The following is a 23,625-nucleotide window of genomic DNA, read 5'->3' on the forward strand; positions in this document are numbered from 1 at the left end:
GACATAGAGCTCCCTTCTCCATACCTACCCTACACATGGTTCATAGCAGGCCAGTGGGGGGCTGATGTAGTGAGACGTGCTTCATCTGTCCTGCAGCATTTGGTTGCATGGGATTTGACTGCTCTACCACCTACAAGCCCTCTACCCTGACAGGAAAAACATAGAGCCCCATGAAGCAGCACCCAAGGGAGGCCCAGGCAGATGGGGACAGGTCCTCAGAGGAGCCTGTCTTCCTCAGTAGCCCCAGGGCCAGGATCAACAGGATGCTCTGCCCTTGATACTCTCCGGAGTAGGGCATCTGGGACTGGTGCTCTTTAACATCTTTGTCAGTGACAAGGACAGTGGGATCAAGTGCACCTTCAGCAAGTTTGCCAACAACACCGAGCTGTGTGATGTGGTCAACATGCAGGAGGGAAGGGATGGCATCCAGAGGGACCTGGGCAGGCCTGAGAGGTCGGCCTGTGGGAGCTTCATGAGGTTCAACAAGGCCGAGTGCAAGGCCCTGCACCTGGGCCGGGGCAATCCCAAGCACAAAGACGGGCTGGGTGGGGAATGGATGGAGAGCAGCCCTGAGGAGAAGGTCCTGGAGGTTAACGAGAAGTTCAATACGAGCTGGCAATGTTTGCCTGCAGCCCAGAAAGCCAGTTGTGTCCAAACAAAAGCAGCGTGGGCAGCAGGGCAGGGAGGGGATTGTCCCCCTCTGCTCTGCTCTCTCAGACCCCACCTGGAGCCTGCGTTCAGCTCTGGGGCCCAGCACAAGGACAGGGATGTATCAGAGCGAGTCCAGAGGAGGCCGCGAGGATGATCAGAGGCTGGAGCCCCTCTGCTCTGGAGCCAGGCTGAGGGAGCTGGGGGTGTTCAGCCTGGAGAAGAGAAGGCTCCGGGGAGACCTCACAGCGGCCTGCCAGGGCCTGAAGGGGGCCGGCTGTCAAGACCCGCCTGGCCGGGCAGTGCCGCCCAGAGGCCGCGCCGAGCTGGGGAAATCCCCGCGGGGGAAGGCGGAGACGGCGGCTGTCGGCACTCAGCCGATCGGGGCGGCTGCCGCCATGGGCACGGCGTGAGCGGGGTGAGCGGGGCGGCGGGCACGGCCCCCGCGGGGCGCCGAGGCGATGGGGCCGGGAGGGGACCGCGGAGGTCGCTTGTTCCTGCCGCCGGCCGCAGGCGGCCATGGCCGGTGACTCAGCGGCTCCGGGGTGGGCCTACGGGGAAGGAAAGGCAAGGGGAGAGCCGTGACTGGGCACGGAGGCTGCTGCCTCAGCGCCTCCCCCGGTGAAGCTAACTGCGACGGAAAGAGAAAACGAAAGCTGGCAGGGAGGCGGTGGAAATGTAATCCCGGCGGTGAAGGGGACCGAGAGCTTTTCGAGGCCTCCTGGTAGGGGTGTGTGGGTGGGCAGGGGGTCCCCCATCCGCAGGGAGGGTCTCCCAGCCCTGGGGAGGCTGCTGGGCACCTGAGGGACGGGGAGAGTGGGTGAAACACGGCTTTGCTGCCCTTAAAGGCTTCCTAGTACGCAGGGAAGGGGATTAAAGCTTCTTTTTATGTTTTGTTCGCAAAGAAAGGGGCTCCCAAGGAACGATTTCAGGCTGACAGACGTCTTGGTGTTATTCATTCAAGATGTCTTGGGAATCAAATGCTTTATTCATCCATCTCTCTCTCGGAAGGGTTAATGGGATATAGAGACGTGTGGATGTCTCAGCTTTATTCATCCAGTCCTCTCTCTGAGGGGTTAATGGGATACAGAGACCCATGGATGTTCTGGAGCAGTGGGCTCAGCAGGGTCAGGTGGTCCCTGCATGCTATGACTGGATGCACAGCTCATCTGGAAGTAATAAAAGTATCATTGTATTTTCTTTCTAAGTAGCTATTTGGCAAGAAATCATGTTTTTCTCTTTACTGACCTTGTAGTGGTCACTTCAGAGATGTCCAGCAAGGTGCAGAGCCGGCCTGCTGAAAATGGAGAGCATCCCAGGAGCAAAATGGAAAATGGGACGGACGGTGCAGCTGCCCCCACCCTCAGCACATACACACCAGAAGAGATGGTACAGCAGATGAAAGAACTGATCACTGAGAACAACGAGTTAAAAGGTGAATGTGAATGCAAAATTGTCTTGAAATGCAAAAGGAGTCTCTTATGCAGTTCCCTATGAGTATGAATTCTGTGCTCATTTGCCCTTGCTGGATGACATTTTATGTCTGGGTAGCATTCCCTATACAAGAACTCTGCAAGTGGCAAGGCCAATTGATAGGACACATCAAGTTGAATCAGTAAGGAAGATTAGGGGGAGAACAGCCCAATTTATGGGTGACTTATTTGCTTCAGAACTATGCACACAGTCAGTATAGCATTGTGTATTTTGGGAGGTTTTGTTCATCAGCCTTTAAAAGCTTTTTTTCATTTTTATTTTAGAATGGTTGCTCATCTCCATTACAGATAGACTAGCATTTTGTCATAGCTGCATCAATAAAGTGGATAATCCACCGCACATAGAATAGTTTTGGTTTAGATATTCTCTGGAAGGTGTTGAATCCTCTCACATAGCAAGGGGAATTGAAGCAGATTGTTCTACACTGTGTGTACTGACCACTTTGAAAGTTTAGTTGTGGTAGCACCTTCTGTGCTTCAAAATGAAGTAGCAGTCATGGCTGGATCTATCTGGGAGAGACCGTTAGGTTTCCATGAAAATGCCTAACAATTTAAGCCTTTTAGCTGACAAAGCTTTGTTTCTCAATTCCAGAAGTTTAGGTGTTAGATACAGATATATATATATATATATATATATATATATATATATATATATATAAAACGGTTAGAGCAAAATGCAAAGGATTTGAGGTACCTAACTGTTTATATGGTAACAGAGCATGAAGCTGTGTGTCCTGTGTGCTCTGATCTTAAGTCAGTGTTCAAGGTCCTCTGGAATCAGTTTTTCACCTGGTGCAAGTTCTCTGCCTTGGAGTCCCATGAGTATCTGGCAGGAAAGTCACTTCAAGGAGCACCTCTGGTATTCTGAATAAAGGTCCTATGCCATATAAGATTATGTTTTAGGACCATAATTGCAGCTGCTGTAACTCATACCTTGCAGAATGGCATCAAGACAGAATGGCAGTAACAGGAATATACAATATACAAAAGATTTTCAAGCAACTGGCTTTGAGAATATTGCGTTAAAAAGCAAGTTTGAAATCTTTTCCTTGACTTCATAAAAATAATGTAAGCATTTTGCTATAGAGAGACTGGTGCTGTTACATACTGACTCACTGACTTCGTTACGTAAAACATGCCTTCCCAGTCAGGGTGAGTTGACTTTGCTGTAAGTTATCAGTTAAATTTTTTTCAACATTTTTAATCGAATCTTAACCGAACATTCAAGCAGAGTATGGTTGAACATATTTGAGACTTTCAATTTGATAGCATCTGCTTTCATGCACTGTTTTACCAGTCTAGAAAATCCACTTTCATTAGTTTCATAATCTCTGTTCAGTAGTTTCATTTGGGTTCATCAAGCACATGACACATGCAGCAAGATAGCGAGAACTTCTTGTGAGCCATACTTCTTGTTTGCACTTCTCAGCTTTGGAATAATTCAAGGAGTGAGAGAGTGTGGGCATGTTATTTCAGCAATGGTTTTAATAGTATTTATTAAAGTGTTAAGGAGCTGTAATACGTTTTGTTTTAGTTCACTAAGACACATGAGAAGGAGGTTTGCATTTCAAACCTAATTACTGCTTACCCCTTTGATACTGAAGAATGCTGAGCCCATGTAGAGGAAATCTGCTGTTTCTTTGGCATGTGTTACTGTGAATCAATGACTTGTCTCTGGCTACCCTTTAGAAGCCATGAAGTTGCATAACCAAGCTATGAAGGAGCGATATGAGGAACTTTCCATCTGGCGAGAGAAGCAGAAAGAAGAACGAGAATTTTACGAGACAAAGTTTAAAGAAGCAAAGCAGTGCTTGCAAGCCAAGTGCATTGAAAATGAACAGCTACAGCAACAGCTACAGAGCTTAAAGGAAAGAGAAGAAGGAGCTGAAATGGTAAATAAGGAAATGTTTGGATTGACGTACTTTGAAATTGAATGAAAGGAGCTTTTATGCCCCTTCATCATACTGTGAGGTTTGGAGTTCTGTTAACATTCTCCATTTTTATCTTTATGCTGTAACAGGTAGTCTTGTCCTGACTTATGAAGTGAGTCTTCTTAGAGTGTAGTAACAGAATATAGTGCCACACCTGAGATAATTATCATTTTAATAATAATAATAACAGTTAACATTATCAACATAACAAATAAGAAATGAGCATTTCTTGCCAACTTATCATTCTTTATCTTGTTTACTGTTAGGTTGGCTTCATCCCTCCCTTTCCTCCTTAGATTCTTTCTCAGGAAGGCTTGATTGCTTTCGTTTTTGTGTTTCCGGTGGGAAGTTGACATGTGAGCCAAAAGAAAAAAAACACACCCTGCCATCTATTTCTAGATCTTTCTCCACTCATGAAAGCCTTTTTACTAAGGTTCAGATTAGATTTGTTCTTTAGCTGCTCTATTTCAGTCTTTCTCCCTCTGTGTTACGTATGGCTCTGTAGCAAGTAGTTTCTAACGTTGCAGGTGATTGCTTAGCAGTCAGGCAACATCAGTTCGCAGGTGGTACTGAGAACATCTATGGACAAAGCCTGTTAGAACAAAACCTGCTTTGTGTCCCGCATTGTTACATGAAGAGATGATTAACAAGAAGTTCCATGCAGAGCCAAATCAATCAATACTGGCATATGGTACAGAATGAATGTGGATTCTCTGTTGCCTGCTGGAGGATGAGTGTTATGTGCCTTTCTCTCCGCAGAGTCACTGGTAGGCTTTCCTTTCCTTTCATGACTGCCTATTTCATGGAACTCTGTAAGAAGTCTCCCAACATGTGAACTGAAATTGGCTGATGAGTTCAAAAGTTGTGAAGGGAAAGGATGTCATGTATAAACATGTGATTGTGCAAGTATGACTGTGTCAAAGTTGTGTTTCAGGATTGTCAGGGAAACTCAGAATTTCATAAATCTGAAATTTTAAGGGGAAGTAGGGGATTTATTCTGCTCATACCTGTTTCAGAACTTCTTGTACTTCAGATACTTAAAGTATGTCACTGACAGAGTGACCCAACCTGCTTGGGCAATCTGACTAAGTAAAAATAAATCTCTTAATTATCTCATCTGTAAGAGCTCCATAAAGCAATTCTTGATTCTTTGCAGTTTTATCAGTAAGTGATAATTTAATTTAGATGGGAACATTTCATTTCTGATCGTGATTTTCAGGCTGACAGTGTCATTTAAGCCAAAATGGCTTTCTCTCTCGAATACTTCGGCTATACTTTAATTAAATTATCTTTTTTTTTTAAAAAAAAAAAAGAGCATGAAAAAAATTCTCCTAATCAAAAGACTGACTAAAAATTAGTCTAATTTCTCCCCTCTCACCTCTGTTTTCTACTCTTTACTGAGATGGATTATAGTCCCTTGCTACTGCTAAGTGATGTGTCCATTTCACTCAAAGCAAATCATAGATATATACTGTTGCTTTCCTTAGTGATAAAGCAGCATTCATAGGAGGGTTTCTCTCAAAACTTTACCCCTGGGAGCACTGATGGCTATGAAACTCTCTCCTCTTCACTGGAGCTGACTCCTGTTGCAGCCTTTTACAGCCTGAGCACAAAATCACAGTGAGTCATGTGTGTAGGGAAGTATTGCAAGATGAGACACTGTCATCATGGCAAGAGTTTGGAGATTTGGCGTGAATGATAGGTTAGAATGTAATTCCGACTCCAGGAATTGTTTAGAATTTACACTGATGGCATGTCATAAAAAAAAAAACATTACCAAGAGATAGAAGACTTGGGTTACAAAACAGGGAAGAAACAAACTCCAGGGAGAGTTTTGTAAGGGGGAAAGGCATCTAAAGGAAAAGGAGAAGAAAAAGAGGCTTCCTGGTTATGTGGGGGCTGAAAAGAGGGTTTTGAGGATCCTGAGGAAAGAGAAGACGCAGAAGGTGAAGGAGACAGTCACAACTGGAAGGAGAGATTAAGTTTGGGAAGCTCTGAGGGACAGAGACTGTGGATTGGGAGAGATGTAGAACTTTGTGTGAAGGTCAGGGATATAGGCAGGAATTTATACATGGATGTGGAGTAGAGAGGTTTTGTGGTAGTAGAAGGTTGAAAGCGGTGCATGCAGAAAGTTTCTTTGCCCACTGGTCATTTCTCCCTAGAATCTTCAGTAAATTTGGGGAAATAAATAAGGATATGGGCAAAAATATATATATATATAGGACGACTGAGACCCTATGTGGTAGTGAGAGGTGTAGATTCAGGCAAAGATTTATATCCTAATTATTTGTGCATTCGGCAGACCAGGTCCATGTTTTCCAGAATCATGATACTCATCGCTTGATGAACGTGGTTGCACAGTTTCTGCTTCTTGCTGTCTAATGAACCAAAGTATAGCTTAGGGGTATCTATACTGGATTTTTCCAGGCAAACCTAATCAGAGAAGTAGGGCAGAGGGACACCACTGTTTTGTTCAGGCTCTGTACTCCTTGTCTGCTGTTTCATGTTTGTTGGCTAATTCGGGTTTTTGTTTATCCCAGGAGGGCTGCGTGGCTCCTGAGAAGGAAGTGAGGCAGCTCAAGTCCCAGGTGCAGCGGCTCCAGGCTGAGAAGGCAGATCTACTAGCCATCATTTCAGAACTGCAGGTCAAGCTGAACATCTCAGCAGAGGACTCTTTCGTGGAGATTGGGATGAATGTAAGTGAGGGGAATAAAAAGGACACAGTGAGCTGCAGCCAGAAATTTGTTTCAAGCTTGGTTCTCATTTTTTGCAAAGTGATTTTGTCTTCTGTGTTCCCTAGAAACACATAAATCTGTTTTTTCTACTGTTCTTGTACCTGAGAAGTCTTCACAGGTGAAATGTGAAATGTGAAAATGTGGGTCTCTGCTACCCATGTAGTAGCACATCCCTCTCTGGAAAAAAGTGTAACAAGAAATTAAGAGAATTTAATTAAAAATTCTTGGGGTTTTTCAGAGGAAAATTCAGACTGCAGGAAAGCTTCAAGGATACCTTCTCCTTTTTTGCTGCAAAGAGTTTCCTTTGGACTACAAAGGTCATGGATGAGTTTTGCAGTGGGAAAGAAGGGTGGTTCTCTTGGCAGGCAGAAGACTGAGTGGTTTTTAGGCTTGTATTCAAAATCTATTGGCAGTGCTGTTGCTGTGTCATCTTTACAAGAGAGAATAGCCATGGAAATTGTTGATGAAAGGAGAAGGCCAAATCTCATTGTTGTTTCTCTTCTCTGATCAGTCCTGAAGAGATACAGGGAAAGGCATGTGAAGTATTTAAGTTAACATGAAACTGGTATGTAGGAGTTTTGTGTTTTATTTATTTGTTATTGCCACAACAGTATTTTTTCCTGGTTTTCTTCCTTCCTTAACCAAATAAAACTATGTCCTGCATGGTCCAAATACCAAGCTAATAGGGTGGGGTTTTTTTCTTTCTTAGGAAGGAGAAGTAAACAGAGCTGCAAAAGAAAATCAAGATACTAGTGGTGATTTGCCCAGTAACATCGCTGTCTACATGTACGTACGTTCTCGTGTGATTCAAACTTCCGCAATATGTTTTGTTTTCAATGTAAGGGATTTTTTTTTCTAGAGGAACGTGTTGTGAATCCTGTTTTTATGTGGCCTTGCATCACTCCACTGCAGTAGCTCTACCTGCCTACCACGTTGGAAAGACCCCCAGGTCTCTGGCATTTTTCCCTCCTGTTTTCTCCAGCTGACAAGAGGGAGTACATATTCCGGCCAGTTGGCCAGGCATTTCTGTGCGTGCAGACTTGCCAACTGGCTGCTACTTTTCAGGTTTTTAAGGGAGGCCAAAACGAAAAGATACAGGCTGCAGGGACTCCTTCTCATCTAGTCACTCTGAACTCTAATAGTCATCTACCTCATTATAATGATATTGGTGAGAATCAGAGGTCTTGCAGCCTTTCAGACCCGATCCATGCCCTTTCTGCTTATGTTGTTTGTATAAATTTTATCATAGTGGAGCAGACAGACAGTGCAATGACATAGTCCTCATTTTTCCAGTTACTTAATATCTTAGAATGCTTAAGATATCAGCATTCTGTTGAAGTTACTTCTCAAAATCTGATCTTTACGTCAGCTCAAGGGACTTTCTTGCCCCTAGCTGAACCTTTACTCCTCATGGACACAGACAGCTGATACTATAAAACTTTCCATTTGGGATACTGCCCAATGTAGCAGCTAGGTGGTTGTGGCTGAACTGTCTTATTTACTTTATGGCCTTGCTTTTGGAAGGGAAGGATATAGAAAATGTTTGGGGCATAGCAGGCTGGAAAGCTGTGCTCTGCGTGCATGTTTTCCTTTGAACTCCATCACCACCCACTTCATTGCAAAGGAGATCAGCATTTTAATGTAATAACATAAAAAACTTGACCCTCAGCACGCAGTTAAGAAGCTGAAGGCAAAAAAACAGTTATGGTCAAGTTATGAAACAAAGAGATGCTGACTGCAGACCAGGCTGCAAGCATTCAGGTTGTCCTTAGCAGTAGCTTGTGAGAACACTTTGATTATGAGACAATATTCTCTGTGGGACCTGCTTCCCTTCTTACGATCTTCAGAGCCATGTCAACAAGAACAGGGGGTTATATATACCTCTCACAAAATTTCCTGTGGCACCGCGTATCTTTGTCCAGCACTGAAACCTTAGACTGGTTGCTCTTAACAGGTTCAGAGAAATGTGATCCACTCAGGACAGGTTTATTTCTGTAAGAGTAGGCCGATGCACTAAAAATCCCCTGATAAAAGTTATTTACTTAATATATCCTGGCTGAATGCTGTCTTTGGGGGGATTGAATTTTGCTCACCAAAGATATCTGGCTCTCAGGAGCACATACAGGACTATGCTTTACTTTCTTTTCTGAATTACAAAACCAAAGTCGTAAACACATGCTGTTTTCCAGCTGAGCTTCTGAAATGTATAACCTGTATCTGTTAACATATAGTTTGTGACTTTCGACTTTCTGTCTGGATGGACATGAAAGTGGAGGTAATAGAATGCAGTATTTTATCACAGAAAATTAACTTTAGTTTATTTTTTCAGAGTGTCTTGTATTTGCTTTGGTTTGTTTCTGTGGTAGCGTATGCAATTTTCCGAAGAGCTGTAGAATATGATGGAGGCAAAACACTGAAGGATTTTTATTCTGAAAAAGAAAGTAATTCCTAATGTCCATTGTTGGTGGAGCATGCCTTCCTTTTCCTGGAAAGGAATGAGACAGATAAGAAATGTTTCATTGGAAAAAAGTTATTTTGGGAACATACAGCGCCACTTATCAGAAGGTGATGCAAAGTAGGTCAGAATAAAGGCACCAAGTTTTGTATTGTCTCGACTGTTTTTGTTTTCCTTGCTTAAATACCAAATTGTTCCCCCAGCCTGATGAAGGGACTGTCTGAGCACTGCACGTGCTCAGGGACTGTGGCTACTGGTTTGTGGGCAGGTCGTGGTTCTCGGGAATGAGCTCTTTGCTCAGAATGTTGATTTTCAGCACTGTGTGAAACTGTGGCCTTTCAGATCAGGTCCCAGAACCATAGGGTAAGGAATCACAGAATCACAGAATAGTCTACGTTGGAAGAGACCTCCAAGATCACCGAGTCCAACCTCTGACCTAACACTAACAAGTCCTCCACTAAACCATATCCCTAAGCTCTACATCTAAACGTCTTGTAAAGACCTCCAGGGATGGTGACTCAACCACTTCCCTGGGCAGCCTATTCCAGTGACTAACAACCCGTTCAGTAAAGAAGTTCTTCCTAATATCCAACCTAAACCTCCCCTGGCGCAACTTCAGCCCATTCCCCCTCGTCCTGTCACCAGGCACGTGGGAGAATAGACCAACCCCCACCTCGCTACAGCCTCCCTTGAGGTACCTATGGAGTGCAATAAGGTCACCCCTGAGCCTCCTCTTCTCCAGGCTAAACAGTCCCAGCTCCCTCAGCCGCTCCTCATAAGACTTGTTCTCCAGACCCTTCACCAGCTTCGTAGCCCTTCTCTGGACTCGCTCGAGCACCTCCATGTCCTTCTTGTAGCAAGGGGCCCAAAACTGAACACAGTACTCGAGGTGCGGCCTCACCAGAAGGAAGTGCCCTAATAAAATCATAGCTGTTGTTACTTACATCTGGTTTGTTTTCTAGCAGAGGCAAATATGTAGATGAGTCCAAGAATTTGGAATCTGAGGAGCTAACTGTAAGCCAGCTGCTCTGCTGCCTTAGAAATGAAACTCAGAAGAGGGAAAAACTTGAGAAGGAGCTGCAGGATCACAAAGAGAGGTACGAAATGGTGCACTGTAATGTTTTAAACTGTTTTCGTTCAGGGCTGCTGCAGTTACCAAGTCTGTGGCTGATGGGAGACAAGCTGAAATATCAGCATGACCTAGATGGGGAATTTCCTGAGCGCTCACAAGTAATAATGTCTTCTTGTCATAGCTCTGATAGGGATAAACCACAAGTTCTGTTCTCTGAGCAAAAGAGTTTCTCTGTCTTATTACCTCCTGTAACACCACAGATCAAGACAAATTACCTGTTGCCTCTTGGGTTTCAGCTTTCTGCAGGTGATGTCAGAACAATATGAGAACTAGCTGAGGATGCTCTTTCTGCTCACTCCTCTGTCATTATTTGCTTTTATATGAAAGCAATTTTTGTATCTACGTGTGGGGCTTAACCAAATCACTCAGTATAAAACAGGGATTACAGTTCTCTTTGTGCTATTGGCAGGCTAGGTTTAGTGGTGTGAGCTTGGCAAAGCTCCTTAGAAACATCTAAAATGATTTTAATTCCGAACTTACCTAAGAGAGCACTTTTGCAGTGAGACCTGCATGAGGGTCCATCACAGCTCGGTTATAGACATATCAGCACAACTGTTCAGGCGTGGACAATTGCCCAAGCAGTAGCTGCTCCAAATCCCCACTTTGCAGAGGCAGATTAACACTTCCTGGACATTACTTACTATGAGAGGTTAGTGGCTCCGTAATTGTTTCTACATGGTCTTCCTAGAAGAGGTAATGAGCCAGAGCCAAATGATTCTTAGAAATCTCAGCCTTTGAAAATATCAGAGGAAAATAGAGGCAGTATTAATCATCAGATTCAGTGAACAGACTGACCGGTTTTCAAAGAACCAGTGGTTTTGGGCTGTACCAAAAATTGATCAGTGACTAAATTGATCAGTCACAGAACTGATCAGTGACTGAATGTCACTGTCCTTCACCGCACCTGCAGACTTGTACATCCACTGTAATTAAATGGACATGCTGGGGGTCCTGTGTTCATCAGGAGGCCCCAAGACTGTGCTGGCTTTCCTGCATGTCTGGACTTTCAACTCTGCCCCCATTCATGGCTGTGGTGTTAGAAAGGCAGTACATCATTGCATGAAAGCCTTGAACAGTCACAATGTACATATTGAACTGGATTCTTCTGTTTTCCAGAATTTCAAAGCTGGAGAATGAAACAAGCAACTGCCTGGAGAAAGGGACACAAACTGACCAGGAAGAAGAGAGTTCAGAGGCTGTAAGTATCTGTCCTCCTGAGCTAAGTTTTAACAACATACAACTTACGTGTTGAGACCAACAACTTCAGGGTCTAGATTTGCACTTTCTGTCAGGGAGCAGGGGGCAAATATCCTGCATGAGCCATGGAGGTGAGTTTTGAACTCTCCAATCCATATCTTATAGGTGGTTCCGAATTACACCAGCCACGCGGAAGGGGTAAGATTGATGGCCAGGAATTAGGGAAGTGTGGCATCACTTCAGGTGCACCTCATTGTCCTGGCCATGCCCATTAGACAGAGAAGGATGCAGTCATATCTGTCCTCACAAAAGCTTCTGAACTGGATGAATTTTCTTACTTCTGACTAGGTCAGCTTTTAGATGAGAATCCACTGACAGCCAACTGTAAAACAGACTTTAAATGTGTAGCTTATATGGTGCCTGGTATGATTTTTTCATGGTTCTGGTGAGATGCAGTGCAATGAGGGAGCATAACTGTCTTGTTTGTGGCACAGATCCAGGCAAGCTTAGTCCTGATGTTTTCAGTTAAGGCTTCGAATTGATTTTGGGGGTTGGGAATTAGCCCCCGATTCAGACATCTAAATTTATGTGCCTACAGTTGTAGGCCTATCCATGTGGGCTAAGTGTGTAAAAATCACAGAATCCCAGAATGGCTGAGGTGGGCAGGGACCTCTGGGTCCGTCTGGTCCCACCCCTGCTCCAGCAGGGCCACCCCGAGCAGGGTGCCCAGCACCACGTCCAGGCGGCTTTTGGAGATCCTCAAGGAGGAGACCCACAGCCTGTCTGGGCAGCCTGTGCCACTGCTCCGTCACACCCAAAGAACAGAAGTGCTGCCTGGTGGTCAGATGGATCCTTCTGTGTGCCAGTTTGTGCCCATTGCCTCTTGTCCTGGCACGGGGCACCACTGAACAGAGCCTGGGAACTCCCCTAACAGTAGAGATCCATTCAGGATCAGTGCAACTGCAAAATACAGACAGCTAAGAATGCCTGTATGTGAGGCAGCGTGGGTTATCTGAGGTGCTGCATGGGGCTAGCAAATATGATATGGGATCTGCTGGAGACCTGTGTCCTTCTGAAGGCCAGGACAAGTATTCTAGGGCAGGGCTGGCTTAGCTAACCAGTTCTTCTTGTACCAATTCGTGGTCGGGCCAAAAGATGTCCTTTCTGTGGAAGGCAGATGATGTCTCAGATAATTCTTTACAGTATTTTTATCTCAACTTTGCCTTAATTACAGTTTGAACCCCGTGCTCTTTATCTAAGGGCTGATATTGAGGTCAGCATAGTGGCATCCTTTCAGCAGCATTCATTCTTTCCATGTCTATGCTGTTGAATATGCTGTTGTATATGCCCCCTCAGAGGGTTCTTGCCAGCTGAGTTCATATTTTCTCCCTCTGTTGTAAAATGTAGATATTTAATGAAACAGTGTACGGTTGTGGTGTGGACTCTGAGGGCTCTGCAGTTGGAAGACATCCTGGGGAGAGAAGGAAGTGTTTCTCAGACCTGCTTTACTCTGTTTGGAGAGTGAGGAGTCGCTGGGGTAGAAGAGGCTAGAGAACATCTGCCCACTCACGTGGACACTGACTCAAGCCAGGTCTCCTGAGATGAGGCATCTTAAAGCACCACCGCAGTTATTGCTCTGCCATCCCTGGGAGGCTGCTTGCAAACTTCCCAGAAACAGATCTAGAAAGCTGTGATTTTGGTGTTCCTCTTCCCTGAGCTAGGAAGTGGCTGTTGGAGAGAGACAGTCTGTACTGTGTAATGGGACTTTTTGAGTCACCTTAGTCTTTTCCTTCAGCAAGATTGCTTCCCAGAAGTATGCAACGATAGTGTCCCAATTAAGTAAAATATCTTGAATTTTGATGGCTTTCGTGAGGGAGCAAAAATTCACAGTGCAGCTTTATTAGAAGTCAGATTCTTTCCAGTGATACATGGTTTCATTTGCTGGCATGCTTTCTGTTAAACAAATTGCTGCTGATGTCTAGTTTTCTGCAAATTGAAATGCCATCACCTTACAGAAATCGGTGCTTTCCTCTGTGAGTGTGATTGGATTAGCTGCATTGCTCAATAAAATATTTTGTGGCTTGCTTTGAAGCTACGGTGGTAGACGAAAGATCTCTTTTTACTTCAACGTTAGAAAAAGCACAGAGCAGTGTGGTTTGTGTTTACACCATCAAGTTCAGTTCCTTTTGATTGGCATGACTGGCAAATGACGTTGGCTTTGGCAGCTTACGGAGGGTGACCTCCTCAACCCATCAGCAGACAGTTGTGTTCTGCCTACCTGTCAGTCTCACTGGCTCTGTTCCACACTTCTGCTGGGAGATGAAAGCTGGAAGCATTCACAGGTCATCATGGATGAACGACGTCTGTTGCTTCAGTAGCCTGGTGCAGTGGCGGACTTTCTCTGTTAGAAAAGTGAAAATTTTCTTCAAGAATGTACAACAGCAGCAAACTCTTGATATATCTGGTATCTTTTTCAGCCACAGCCACCTAGCTGGACTGGAGACTTCCCATGTATTTGAGAAAAAACATTTTCAAAGAAAATTCAAGTATGAGGGACACTTACACTGATGCTAGCGTGATAAGATCTTGACATTTCTTTAGGAAAGCTCAAGGATGTGCCTCAAGAACCTTTGAGGGTGGAAAGGCCTTGCAGAGGGATCTGGATAGGTTGGAGAGCTGGGCGATCACCAACCGCATGAAGTTCAATAAGAGCAAGTGCCGGGTCCTGCACCTGGGACGGGGAAACCCTGGCTGCACGTACAGACTGGGCGATGAGACGCTGGAGAGCAGCCTAGAAGAGAGGGATCTGGGGGTCGTGGTAGACAGCAAGTTGAATATGAGCCAGCAGTGTGCCCTGGCAGCCAGGAGGGCCAACCGTGTCCTGGGGTGCATCAAGCACGGCATCGCTAGTAGGTCAAGGGAGGTGATTGTCCCGCTCTACTCTGTGCTGGTGCGGCCTCACCTCGAGTACTGTGTGCAGTTCTGGGCACCACAGTATAAAAAGGACATGAAACTGTTGGAGAGTGTCCAGAGGAGGGCTACGAAGATGGTGAAAGGCCTGGAGGGGAAGACGTACGAAGAACAGCTGAGGTCACTGGGCCTGTTCAGCCTGGAGAAGAGGAGGCTGAGAGGAGAACTCATCACAGTCTACAACTTCCTCGTAAGGGGGTGTCGAGAGACAGGTGACCTTTTCTCCATTAACACCAGTGACAGGACCCGCGGGAACGGGGTTAAGCTGAGACAGGGGAAATTTAGGCTTGACATCAGGAGGGGGTTCTTCACAGAGAGGGTGGTTGCACACTGGAACAGGCTCCCCAGGGAAGTTGTCACTGCACCGAGCCTGTCTGAATTTAAGAAGAGATTGGACTGTGCATTTAGTCACATGGTCTGAACTTTTGGGTAGACCTGTGCGGTGCAAGGAGTTGGACTTGATGATCCTTAAGGGTCCCTTCCAACTCAGGATATTCTATGATTCTATGATTCTAAGAAACCACAAAGCAGCAGGAGGCAAAGGTTTCATCTCTTCTAGACTGTGGGAGTATATTTTAGCAACTAAAACCCTGAAATGTTTCAGGAGGAGATTACTTCTGTTTCTTTCCTCCTACTACTTTTTGCCTGTCTTTTGGATCTTTCAATGTTCTTGGTCTGAAGCCCAAACAAGAGGGCCAGAGACTCACAACAAAACTGGTAATCACAGAACCATCTAGGTGGGAAAAGACCTTAAAGATCATCAAGTCTGATTAATAGTTGTACTAGAAATCATTTTCTTCTTGATTTGCAAAGTTGATTCCTGAAGGAATGGTAATGGAGTCACCATTTTTTATTTTTTTTTTTTTCTGCTTCAAAAAGCCAGAGCTGTAGACTCCCAGTTCTGTGACACTCATGTAGTGTGGCAGAGGCTGGTTTGTTTAATCTGCCTCCTCTAATTCTCTGCTTCCAAACTGCTTCTTCCATTCTACGCCTGCTGTCACGTCTCTTTCTAAAGAGCTTACTGATGGTAGGAAACTACCCTACCAAGTGTTTGTTTCTTTGACAGACTAACTGCTGTTTAGAGGAGCGGCATTAATCACTAACTCTGTCTGCTTTGCCCACAGGTTTTAAATCCTTAACTCTGAGGAAGGGAAGGTAGATGTGTTACACACCTGTATTCTAGACAGGAGCAATAGACATGTCTTAGAGTCACACATACTTTATGAAATTGTTAAGTCAAAATGGGATTTGCCACATTTAGGAATAATTGGTAACTGTGAAGTCTTGCAGGAGTAGCCTTACTATTGAACATAAAGTGTAATGGTGCAGACTGATTCATGCTGTTTTCCCCAGGAAAAGAAAACTTCTAACCACTACTTCCTGATTAGATCTCTTAGCTTGCATTTTTTTCTGTCTTTAATTGTCCACGTATAATTTTCCTTACTTTTTCTCTAAAAGGTTGGCAGTGAAGTAGAAACCCTGAATACGCAAGTTTGCGCTCTGTTTAAAGAGCTTCAGGAGGCCCACACGAAGTTAAAAGAAGCAGAATTGATTCAGAAGAAACTTCAAGAAAAGTAAGGTTCAGAAGAACAAAAGTTTTGCTGTGACACCCAGTAAATATTTATATGACAACTCCCACCTAGGGAAACTCAGTAGTTCTACAAATACCAACTTAAATATCTGTCTCATAGAAATGCTGTAAAAGATTGCTCCTTCTTTGTAAGTGGAGATGAAAGTACAGAAATACAGAAATTGTCAGCAACTCTGAGCTGCCAACCTAGTTCTACAAATAGAACCCCACTGCCTGGAATTTGATTGTTTGGGTTTTAATCCTTCCTGTCATAAAGACAAGTCTTTCTTGTTTTCTGCTTCACATAATCAGTCCGTGTGCTAGTCTTAGGGGAAGAAGCTGAGGGACCTAGTTACAAGCCTTTTCACATGAACTGTTTGTGCTTTTGAAGGTTGATCCTGTAGGTCATAAAAAATTGGTTACAAGAACCTCACTGTATTTGCTTAGTTTTTTGTCAAATTCCAGTTCTTTGAAATTCATACTAGTAAGAAAAAAAGCATTAGGTTTAGTAGTTTTATTTTCTGATGACTGTGTACGGATTTATTTTGTATTTCTTTTTTCTTCATTAAAATAAGCCGTTCAAATGAATTCTTTTTCTACAATGCCCACTTGTGCCAAATCCATCAGGAAAAGGGGAACAGGATGGATCAAGCTTTTTCTTTTCTCCATTGTTCTGTCAGGTGCCAAGTACTAGAAAGAATGAACTCAGCTGCTGCATCAGAATTGGAGGAGAAGGAGCAGCTAATATACACCATCAAGAAGCTGGAGCTGCAGGTGGAGAGCGTGCAGGCAGAGGTCAAGCTAGAACAAGCCAAGACACAGGAAGAAAAGTGAGTATGACTTGGTTTTGTATCTTGGGGAGATATTGGCACTCCCTTTCATGTGCAATGTGAAGGAGTGTGAAATGTCAGTGTAAGCTGTATGTAAGTGTGTAGGCTGAACTTTCTGCAAGTATTGTCGTTGGCTGCTGGAGAAGCTGCTCATTACCTGGTCTGTGTCTGGTTCTTCTCCTGATGAATTCTCCATCACTTGAAGTCTCTAAATCAAGAGTTGAATGTTTTCCTAAGAGAAGTGTTAATTTGGAACAGAATTGCTAAGCTTGATACAAAGATATTGGATGATGGATTCTTCGGTCTGAAATGGAGACAATCAGTAAGGACATCTGTTTGGAATCAGTCCAGGGATCAGCAGCACACAACTCCTCAGAAGAGAGATGTTGAGAGAACGGAACACATTTTTTTCTCATCAGAAATACAGATTAATTTGCAAAGAGCTGGCTTATTTTTTTCTAAAGACTGATATATTTAGATTTGTGTATACATTTGTAACTCTTAAAACCCTAGGAAATTGAAATTTTACAAGGAAGGAAAAAAGTCTTCAACTGGGACAAGCTGGATAGTTTTTCAAAATGAAAGATGGTAAAAAGAGCATCAAATCTTTCAAAGAACTTATACGTGTTTCAAACTTCTGCCTCTTTCTTTTTCAAAAACAGGACAAGATACAGTAACTTGCAGGATGCATACAGCGAACTCCTTCCCGAACTCACTGAAGCAATGAAAACAATCAGTGAAATGAAAATCAAAGAGGTAAACTCATCACCGGAAGAAATTGTAATGAATAAGGGTGGAATGGGAAGGGATGTGAGAATGTATCTGGGAATAAATTCATGCAACATAGCAGCATTGCTCTGAGAAAAATAGATTCTGTGCTGTCAATTACAGAAAATTTACTGCACATCCATGCTTACATGGTGTTTTCTAGATACGGTTTAATCTGCAGTGCAGCATGAAGTCCAGTCCTTGGACGCAAAGGCATATGTGTGTTCCCACGGTATAGTTTCTAAATGTAGGAGGGTAGAGCTCTAAACGTTTTTGTATTCTTGTATAGAATGTCTACCACAATAGGTCCTGTTCATAACTGAGTACCAGATTTTGGGAAGTGTCCTTTGGAGTGTCCATTAGGGAGTTCTGTTTTAACTTGATACAATGTAGTTTGAAAGCTCAAAAAGAATTGAAAGATCAATCACTACTTCTGTCTTAGTGCAAGTTGCTTTGATGGCCGTGGAGTTGAAAGCTTTTCCAAGGGCAGGAGGAGTAGGTAGCAAACTTCCCCTTCAAGCAATGTCGTATTCTGAGTTCATCTCATAATCATAGTTCCTCCTTGCAGCTAGATAGAGTGGATAAAGCTGTGGTAGAAGAACTGAATGCAAAGGTGTTGTTGGCAGAACAAGCCCTTGCTGCAAAGCAGCTCCAGATGGATGAAATGAAGCAGGTAATTACGAAGCAAGAAGAGGACCTTGAAACCATGGCTGTGCTGCGTGCTCAGGTATGAGTTCTCCTTTGAAATTGGCTAGTTCTTCCATACACTATTCAGAAACCAGAAGGAGCTATTTAATGGCTCAGTCTGGAATACTGTGTGCATGTTTCCTCAGTTCCTAAGCACAAATCCCTTACTCAGCCTACAGATCCCTGCAGAGCCTGTACCACCACATCCTACAGTTGTGCAGAGTACACTGGAGTATGGCACAACACATAAAGGCTGGGAATAGATGTGTTTTCATATTTAAAACCACTGTCTTAAGAATCACTGCATATGTTTTAGGGTTTAATTATTCAAACCTAACACTGTATGTAAACAGTGTCTAAAAAGGATCTGCCTCATATTTAAGGCAAACGGGGAAAAAAAAAAAAGCATCTTAGTCTGGTTCCACCAATTTGTCAGTGTCATAGGCCAAGTCAACTCCTCACTGCTGTTCTGTACCTCATTTCAGCCTCTACACCTGTTGCACATCCCCAGATAAGACCCTTGAAGTCTAACTGAAGAAGCTACTAAGTCTTCTTCACCTCGGATGCAGAGCAGCCGAATACTTTGCAGTCCATAGGTGCTTTAGGAGTGTTTTAAGTAGAGGCTATGATACAGGTTCACTGTTTTGGCATATAATATATGACTTGGTTCAGTCTAAGTTAGAAATTCTCAGCACGCTTCAATTTCTCTGATCAGATGGAGGTTTATTGTTCTGATTTCCATGCTGAGCGGGCAGCAAGAGAGAAGATCCATGAGGAGAAGGAGCAGTTGGCTGTCCAGCTGGCATACCTGCTAAAAGACCAGCAAAACCTTGAAGATCTTGGCCGGTGAGAACAGACTTTGGCTGAGCCATCTTTGGATTGTCTCGTTATCCCACATGCTGGAGATGACCAGTGTTATATTGTTAGCATCACAGTAGAAAGGCAAACGAGTTTGTAGATGTGTATTTCTTGGTTAATTTGAATTTTAAAAGAGAAAAAAATGAGTTGGCTGACTTCTCTGATTTAGTTTTGTGATAGAATCTCAGAAGCACAGTAGCATAAGGCACGTCAGCTCTTACTTGGATACCTCAGCAAGATTTCACTTTGGATGACTCATACTTGGTACATTCTCCTTGCTGATTCAGTTGAATTTCTTAGAATTCTGGCCTCAGTTTTAGTGGTGAATCTGCATCTGAGCTTGCTGCATATGTGCCAGGGATATGTGTTGCTTCTCCGAGTAGTAGTAATAAGTGAGCATATGCAGTTTCAAGTACTGTAATGCCCTGTGGTTGCACTGTCTTTGCACTCTTAGCTGTAAAATACAAGAAAGAAATATTAACCATGTGTTCTCCACTCACCTTGTGGAAACTGTGGATAAAGGAAGAGTGACAAGAATTTGAAGTATCAATTTACCTGTCATGTTAACTGTCCTCTCAACCCATTCTCTTGTATAACTTTCTTTTCTACTTTAATCAGATTTGGAGTTTGTCTTGAGTGGCTCAGGGTCCTTGGAGTTTTCCAGAGGAGTGTCCCCTGGATTCCTGAGTGTGTAGCTTCCAAGTCTTGCTGGTGTCAGTTGTTGGACCCTGATTTCAACAGGCACTGTCTCACAAAGCAGCAGTTTCTAGGTCCTGTGTCATGAAGCAGCAGTTGTGAACTAAAAGCATGACTTGTTAACATGAGTTACTTGCAAATCTCCTGATCTATTTATTTCTATCTTAGCTTTTATGGAGGCAAAGGGAAGATACCTTCTGTTCAGCCTTCTTTTTCAGAGCCCTTTTAATTGACTTATTTCTTCTCCTCAGAAACTCTTTGGCAGAGATGCAGAATCGCCACGGAGCCAGGGCACCAGAACGGGAACAGTCACCTCGCCTTGTCCAAAGAGGTACCGTAAGCACTCACCAGCTCGCAGGGCCAGGCCTTGCTGTGTTCAGTTTAAAACAGCTTTGCTTGGCTGCAAGCAGCTCCCCAGCTCCCTTATGGCTATTCTGGCAACTGGGTAGCTGCAGAGATTGTGATTCTCTGGCTATTGGGAGCATGAAAGTCCTCTTTGAACTATTGCTCAAAAAGAGTGGAAAAATCAAATAATGTAACAGGTAATCATTTCTCTTCTCTGCTTGCAGGAACTGGTAGTCAAGAATGGCCAGAGCAGCGGAATATCTCAATGTATTCATGTCCAAAATGTGAAGAAATTCTACCTGATCTGGACACGCTGCAGATTCACGTTATGGACTGCATTAATTGAATAATGCCCTCCAATTCTTCATCTACTGGGATTTCACCTGACGAACACACTTTTTTTTTCTTCTTTTTTTTTTTCTTTCTATTGAAATAATGCTCATCTCTACATCCAGTGAAGGAGGTTTTCAGGGTTTTTCTCATCCTGTGAGAAAACAGTAAAACTCCTGCCCTATTCTGCACTCACTGATCTTGTTGTAATCTGCTTTAGGAAAATAATTTTTATAGGTTAACAACATGGGTGCATTAAGAAACTCACAGAGCATCTGCTGCAATTAAATCTTTAAGGAACATTCCCCTGTTGTGCTCCACTCTTATGGCTAGTCCACAGAACTGGGCTGAATTACTGAAGTCAGAAGGGAGATGGGATATATGCTGATCAGTTAAACTACTGTAAGCCTGTAAATACTTCATCTCCCATATTATATTAATCAGGAAACTAATATATTAAAAAGCTGTTTAAGAAGCTTCCAGTGCAACGAAGTAGTGTCATATTCATCAAGCATTTAAACAAACCCTGCTCTTTCTCCAGATTGCAGTTTTATTGCTACCCTCGTGACCAGACTAATCTGATGCTATATTTTTGATGGGTTATGTAACTTCTTGCTTTAGCCAGATGTGGGTAAGGTTTAAGACAGATCATTAAGGTCTGATATATGTAGCTCCTGGTGTACCCAAGTCACTGGGTTTTATAGAACTTTATTTTTAAGGTGTTGTCTTGATTATTCTTTATTGTAATAAATGTATTTGAATCTGTACAGTATTGTGCTAGAAAATCTGAAATGGATGTAACCTAACTTAAAGAGAGGAGTATAATGGATTTTCCCATCTCAAAATAAATCTATTGCAAGTATAAAATTATCTATGCCTGAGAATACTTTGGAGGTAAAAGAGGATTGCTAATCATGTAGAAAGAACTGCAGTATATTAGTTCTGGTTTTGACCTCACTTCTGTTTTATCTCAACAAAAAACAGTTCCTAACATGCTCTTACAGAAGGGAGTAAAATATACAACTCTTAATGAAGTATGAACGAGCACGAACATCAGGAGACAATATAGGCTCCATGTGAATGAAGAATTTAGGTTCTTTTACAAATAGCTAAAATTTGCACTCCTGGAAACTGGCAGCCACTGGAAGCCAAACATGCGTGAAAGCCTTTGTGCACCCCAAATGGCACCTTATGGCAACTTCTTATGGCATCATCTTGCTCAAGGAAAGTGTTGGTCACTTGGGCATTTCCCAGGTGGCAGGAAGCTTCCAAATGGCTTTGGACTTATCTGCCAGCCTTAGGATAAGGGAAGATTTTTATTTATTTCCTCCATTGTTTAAAACGGCATCTCTAGAAGCAAATATACCAAGGCAACACCCTTTAACTGCATTACAACCCAGTAATTAAATCTCTCCCATCTTATTCTGGCATAGGTCTGTTTGTCTTGCAGAGGGCACCAACAGGGTTGATTTGTGTTCGGTCCATTTCTTCCCAGTTTCCAGAATTGTGGGCTGGGTATTCAGAATGAGCAGAGTAGGATGATTACACAAACTGAATATGAAAGTTGAACATTTTATTCTTAATACCAATTTCTTGCTTCTTGGCTCACCCTTCCACTTCAAAGTCCACATTATAATAAGCCCAAATGCTTCCCAATTTGACATTACAATGCACTGGTCTCAGAGGTGTTGGATTGCTAAGGCTAGGAAGCCTGAATCCTCCTCCTTATATAGGTGGTGTGAACTACAGACATATTTGGACCTCTGGAAGACCAAATGCAGGAAAGATTGCATTTATAACTACAGCACTTTTACCAGAGTAGGTTTATGTAGGAGAGTGCCATAGTTGTCATAAATTGCTCAAATTGCAGAATCTGATGAAAATGCTGGCTTTTCAGCATCAGTCTAATAAAAATGATAGGAAGTGTATTTAATAACAGAACATAGCAAATTGTGGTAAAAGACCATTGTAGCATTAATTATTCACCAAGAAAGCCTCAAGTAGTCCAAAGGGGGAAATTAGACAGGAACTGCTATCTCTGATGATGTGATATGAATGATCACTGTGACCCATTGCAGGAGTTACAGGGAGTAGCTTTAGATTTAGTAAATCAAGTGAGGGACAAAAGAGATTGGATAGGATGAGTTCAGGATTTCACAGGTCTCCATCAATGCCATCTTTTTTTTTTATTATTTGACAAGAACAGCTGCTTCCATTATCTGTTATGTAGATAATCACATAATACAATTCAGAGCATTTAAAGGTCTTAAATGTAAGCACAAATTATGATATGACTACAATTAGCAATGGTTTTAGCCCTGAGGTATCTCAGATTCCATGCACACCAGAAATGATGAAAGTAACTGCCACTATTGAGCTACAAAAGGACTGTCCCTTTCCTGCAAGCACTAAGCCAGGAAAATAAGATTCAGTGTTCAAACAAATTTTCACACATCTGGCACCCTAACTTCAGCATTGTGTATAGCGAGGAGTCATGCACCTACCCTCCATGACATGGCTTACAAGTTATGTCACCTGTCTACAAGAAATATGAGACTAAGCTCTGTGATCAACAGTGGCAGGTATGTGGCCTTTACTGCTGACATTTCAGGGAGGAGTTTCACTTTCAGACACATTGAATTCCAATTTTAAGAGATATTAGCTAAAGGAAATTTTATTTTTTTGTCAGTGCTTGTCCTCTCTCCACTGTGTTCACGGGGTCTGTGAGAAGTTCCCAGCTCTGTGTCTTGACTAGGGAAGATAAAGGGCACATTCACTTATCTGGGAGAGGGGCTCTGGTTTGGAGATGGCATGACTGGGTACATGGAAAAGCCACCAGGCCACAGGTTCAGACAGCTACAAGGCAAAATAATGCAGACTGCTCACAAGAAAATGAAGTCAAGCCATGATATGAAGTCCACTGCTATCCATCAGTGATAGCTAACAGATGGCAACACAGCTTTTCATGTACTGGGGGAGA

The 23,625-nt window shown here is 43.2% G+C and overlaps 1 protein-coding gene across 3 annotated transcripts; it reads left to right on the plus strand.

Annotated features, from left to right (window-relative positions):
* Positions 1–927: 927 nt before the first annotated feature.
* Positions 928–21,515, plus strand: OPTN (optineurin). Of its 3 annotated transcripts, none has more exons than XM_035332042.1 (14): positions 928–1,066; positions 1,904–2,083; positions 3,831–4,033; positions 6,613–6,768; positions 7,517–7,593; positions 10,225–10,359; positions 11,511–11,592; positions 16,020–16,135; positions 16,812–16,961; positions 17,624–17,717; positions 18,298–18,456; positions 19,132–19,262; positions 20,222–20,301; positions 20,540–21,515. In XM_035332042.1, exons 2-14 carry the CDS (start codon positions 1,918–1,920, stop codon positions 20,659–20,661), a joined length of 1,671 nt encoding a protein of 556 aa, XP_035187933.1. In that variant the 5' UTR covers positions 928–1,066; positions 1,904–1,917; the 3' UTR covers positions 20,662–21,515. The 3 variants fall into 3 exon arrangements, with proteins under 3 accessions (XP_035187933.1, XP_035187928.1, XP_035187942.1); XM_035332037.1 differs by lacking the exon at positions 928–1,066 and adding an exon at positions 1,111–1,372; XM_035332051.1 differs by lacking the exon at positions 928–1,066 and adding an exon at positions 1,111–1,338.
* Positions 21,516–23,625: the final 2,110 nt, after the last annotated feature.

The sequence above is a fragment of the Oxyura jamaicensis genome, chromosome 1 (genome assembly GCF_011077185.1).
Source record: "Oxyura jamaicensis isolate SHBP4307 breed ruddy duck chromosome 1, BPBGC_Ojam_1.0, whole genome shotgun sequence".
NCBI classification, from domain to species: Eukaryota; Metazoa; Chordata; class Aves; order Anseriformes; family Anatidae; genus Oxyura; species Oxyura jamaicensis.